General features: G+C 42.4%; 1 protein-coding gene across 2 annotated transcripts in view; it reads left to right on the top strand.

Annotated features, from left to right (window-relative positions):
- Nucleotides 1-1,418: 1,418 nt before the first annotated feature.
- The window catches only part of gtpbp4 (GTP binding protein 4), a 38,232-nt gene continuing 35,452 nt past the window's right edge, over nucleotides 1,419-4,198 (top strand). The window contains exon 1 of one of the 2 annotated variants that reach the window (XM_043690672.1): nucleotides 1,419-1,567. In XM_043690672.1, the coding sequence (XP_043546607.1) occupies nucleotides 1,520-1,567 (48 nt within the window). In that variant the 5' untranslated portion in view covers nucleotides 1,419-1,519. Of the gene's footprint in view, nucleotides 1,568-2,298; nucleotides 2,389-4,198 lie in introns of those variants that run through there. The other variant, XM_043690673.1, reaches the window with a different exon arrangement.

The following is a 4,198-nucleotide window of genomic DNA, read 5'->3' as shown; positions in this document are numbered from 1 at the left end:
ATTTCCTTAGCCACCTCCCTCAGAACTCTAGGATGTAGCCCATCAGGGCCAGTAGATTTATCAATTTTAAGACCTTTTAGTTTTTCTAGCACTTTCTCTTTTGTAATGGCAACCATATTCAACTCAGCCACCTAACTGCCTTTCATTGTTGGGATATTACTCATGTCTTCCACTGTGAAGACTGACGCAAAGTACGTGTTAAGTTCTCCTGCTATTTCCTTATCTCCCATCACTAGGCTTCCAGCAACAGTTTGAAGTGGCCCAATGTCTACTCTTGCCTGTCGTTTGTTTCTTATGTATTGAAAGAAACTTTTACTATCACTTCTAATATTACTGGCTAGCCTACCTTCATATTTGATCCTCTCCTTCCTTATTTCTCTCTTTGTTATCCTCTGTTTGTTTTTGTAGCCTTCCCAATCTTCTGATTAAACTCAAGACACAATGCAGTGACCTGATTATCTCCAGAAACAGTAATTTGTTAATGGCAAGATCTGGTGTAAATCGCTTTTTTAAGCTGCAGGGTGTAGTCAGACTTTTAACTGCAATGTTCTTACTGACTCTGAATAGGAGATGATAATTTAAATTTACTCTGAATAGTAGAAGATGATAATGTAAATTTCTGCTGGATAATAGGAGATGGCAGTGTAATTTTTTTACACTGTACCTGTAATACCACCCTACCCCCCCAAATACATCCAATTTCCTAAAGGTCAGCTGAGCAAATTAACCCCTTAACATCTCAGGCTCACCAATCTTTGGGTGAAGAAATGTCTAAACTCCATCCTATGTGGCCCACATTGAATCCTCAGATTGTTAGCAGAGATGTGATATTCCTGATGGTGGTGTGTCCAGACTTATAACCTTTTACACCACTTTTCTCTATTTCTCCACCACTAACAACAGTCTTCTCTTCGGTCAACAGTGTACATTAAAAAATTAACATCTTTCAATTCTGAAGTGTCATACTGGACTCGAAATGTTAACTCTGTTTCTCTCTCCAAAGATGCTTACAGACCTAATGAATTTCTCCAGCACCCTGTTTGTTCTGATTAAGATATCTTTCACACAATATCTATCCAAAAATAAAAACAAACATTCACCAAGGTCCAGTTTCTCCAACCCACATTAAGGGATGGAGAAGGCGGGACGTTGTTTCACCTCCCAGGCTGTGGTAAGAGGGGTGGCGCTGTTTCACCTCCTGGACTGAGCGTAGCGTGGTGACGCTATTTCACCTCCCAGGCTGTGATAATAGGGGTGGCGCTGCTTCACCTCCAGGACTGGGCGGAGCGTGGTGACGCTATTTCACCTCCCAGGCTGTGGTCAGCGGGGTGGCGCATGTTTCACCTCCAGGACTGGTCGGAGCGTGGTGACGTTATTTCTCCTCCCAGGCTGAGGTGAAGTGGGGTGGCGCTGTTTCATCTTCCAGTTGGGAGGACTGAACAATCTGGACCATCTTGTCGCCATTGCTCATGGGCTCCTCCTCCTCGTCCTCTCTCCCGGTGCGGAGTGGCGGGTCGCAATGGCGCTTTACAACTTCAAGAAGATCACGGTGGTGCCGTCCTCCAAGGCAGGTCGTGGCGGTTCGGGGGGCTGCGAGCGACCGGGTGACTGGCTTGTCAGACGCTACACATTGAAAGGCCGGGTTTGCGTCCGAGTGGCGAGTAACTGGGCTGAGGGCCCTCGGGCACGTGTTCCCCCGTCAATCCCACATTCCCTCCCCTTTCCTTAGGGCTGAGTGTCACCCCTGGGCCCGCGGTGGATTTGGTCATTATTAATATGTTTGATGTTTATTATTATGTTAATTATTATGTCTGAACCCTCCATTCCCCCTTTTTAAAAATCTTCCCCAGAGGAACCGGTTTGTCAGTCTTGCACTGGCCAGCTTTGGGACAGTGGTTTAAAATGTCACCGTGTTACTGATTACAGTCGTGAAGGGAGTGGAGAATTTCCCAGGACTGCAGCAGAACTTTCTCCTCTTCTCCCCTTTCTTCCCCCCCGCCGCCCCAGTTACGTGGAAGCGATGAGTTTTGTCGAAGGCTCCTCCTCCTCCTCCATCTCACTTGCTCCCTCCGCCTCCTGCGGATCATCTCCACTTTGGTGTCGCCAGCTGCTGATTTGTGGGATTTTGATTTGGTCTCACTCCTTTTCAAAAGTTTGGAACTTGACACTGATGTGTTGTTTTTCCGGCAGAAGGCAAGTCATTTGGGACCGAGATGAGCAAAATGATTTCGCTCAAAAGGTTGCGAATCCTTAGATTCTTCTCGTCCACTGCATAATTGAGTGTACTTCAACTGTACTTGAGAATGCACCTGGAGTAGACAAACTTTTGCATTCTCGTAGAATCATGGAATATGAGGAATAGGTAGAAAACTGGAGTTAAAGCCAAAGGTTAGCCATGAGTAAATTCAGTAGACAGCGTTCAAAGTCCTTAAGAAACAGAAGTCGATCGTATGTTGCGTCTTCATTATTCAAGCAAAGAGCTTAAGCTTGTCAGTGATTTTCTGTCTTGAGAATTTTATGCTGTGTATTTCCCTCAAGTGATTTTGAAGTCATTAGTTTAATATACTTATCAATTCAAGTATTGCTAAAACACACGTATTCAAAGCCTTTTATCTTGTACTCATTGGGATAATTCGCAGAAATACCAATGGGAGACGTGGGAGGGGAGGAATTGACTGATTGCAAGATGAGAAGGTTTAATAAAATTTCTCTTACTCAGCAATAATCAATTTCACAGTTCACTTGTACAATGCTATTAACCCAAAAATGTCCTGAGTGCTAAATATGAAAATTATAAGACACACAGATTTTGTGTGTCTGTCAAACCTGGAAAATAATTATGGTGATGGATGTCTATTATATCTAAACTGCTGAAATGTAAATTTTACTTTGCTTTTATGAATTTATAAATCAAGGGCAACTTTCATTGTCACAGGCACACAATGTAGTTTGTAACTCCAGTTAGGAATGATTCAGTGATGAAAATCTGAGGAGAGAGTTTCACACTTGGATTTTTGGAGACAGGTAAAGGAAGTTGGGTGTAGTTTAGTGGCACTCGGTTAAAGAACTGGAGGTCAAGGTGTGAGGAGTGTGCTAAGATTGGAAAGACCATGCAGGAAGATGTAAGAGAAACTGGAGAAATACTTCCAAAAAATGCTCCACAAACTTCATCTCATCCAAGGTCCTGATAACCGGGTATTGTACAGCAGCAAGATTTTCTCACCCATCACCCTATGTAGAGGCTCTGTAACACTACCTTAAATTTAAAAAAACTTATCTTTATTTTTTAAAATGCCTGTCTCCGATCTCTTAAAAGATTGTGTTTCATTTCTATAGCAACATTAGACAAAGTATTGAATATACATGCGCAGATATAGCATCTTTTAAAGTGAGATGTTTTTAAAGGCAGTTCTGCTTAACGTCATTGAATAGTGCAAATGGTTAATTTACAATAGTCTCCTTTACAACAAAATCAGTTCCCAAAAACAAAAGTTGCATCTAATCAGAGAGCAATCATTTTAACTGTCATTTTGTTCACAATGACTTCTAGATTCTTCTGCAATCTATCAACATTTAACTAATAAGCTTATTTTCTATTCTTTCTGCCAAAATGAACAATTTTATGTTTTTTCACTGTACACTCCATTTGCCACGTACTTAATCTGTCTGTTCCTTTTTGTCACCTCCTTGTTTCCTCTTTACAACTTAATTTCCTACCTATCTTTGTGTCATTGGCAAATTTTGCAACCATATCTTCCTGTCCCATCATCCAGTTCATTAATATAAGTTGTAAACTGTTGTGGTACCAACATTAATCCCTCTGGCACGATATTCGTTACACTTTGCCAATCTGAAGATGAGCCATTTGTATCTACTGTCTGCTTCCTTTTGGCAACCCAACCTTCTGTCCACACGAATGTGCTATGTGCTTTGCTGAGAGCTTTATTTTCTGCAAGGAGAAAGTGAGGACTGCAGATGCTGGAGATCAAAGTTGAAACTTTATTGCTGGAACAGCACAGCAGGTCAGGCAGCATCCAGGGAACAAGAGATTCGACGTTTTGGGCACAGGCCCTTCTTCAGGAATGAGCAGAGAGTGTTCTTCCTGAAGTAGGGCCTGTGCCCGAAACGTCGAATCTCCTGTTCCCTGGATGCTGCCTGACCTGCTGTGCTGTTCCAGCAATAAAGTTTCAACTTTGAT

The sequence above is a fragment of the Chiloscyllium plagiosum genome, chromosome 5 (assembly GCF_004010195.1).
Source record: "Chiloscyllium plagiosum isolate BGI_BamShark_2017 chromosome 5, ASM401019v2, whole genome shotgun sequence".
Lineage (NCBI taxonomy): Eukaryota > Metazoa > Chordata > Chondrichthyes > Orectolobiformes > Hemiscylliidae > Chiloscyllium > Chiloscyllium plagiosum.
This window is presented reverse-complemented; position numbering and strand designations above follow the sequence as displayed.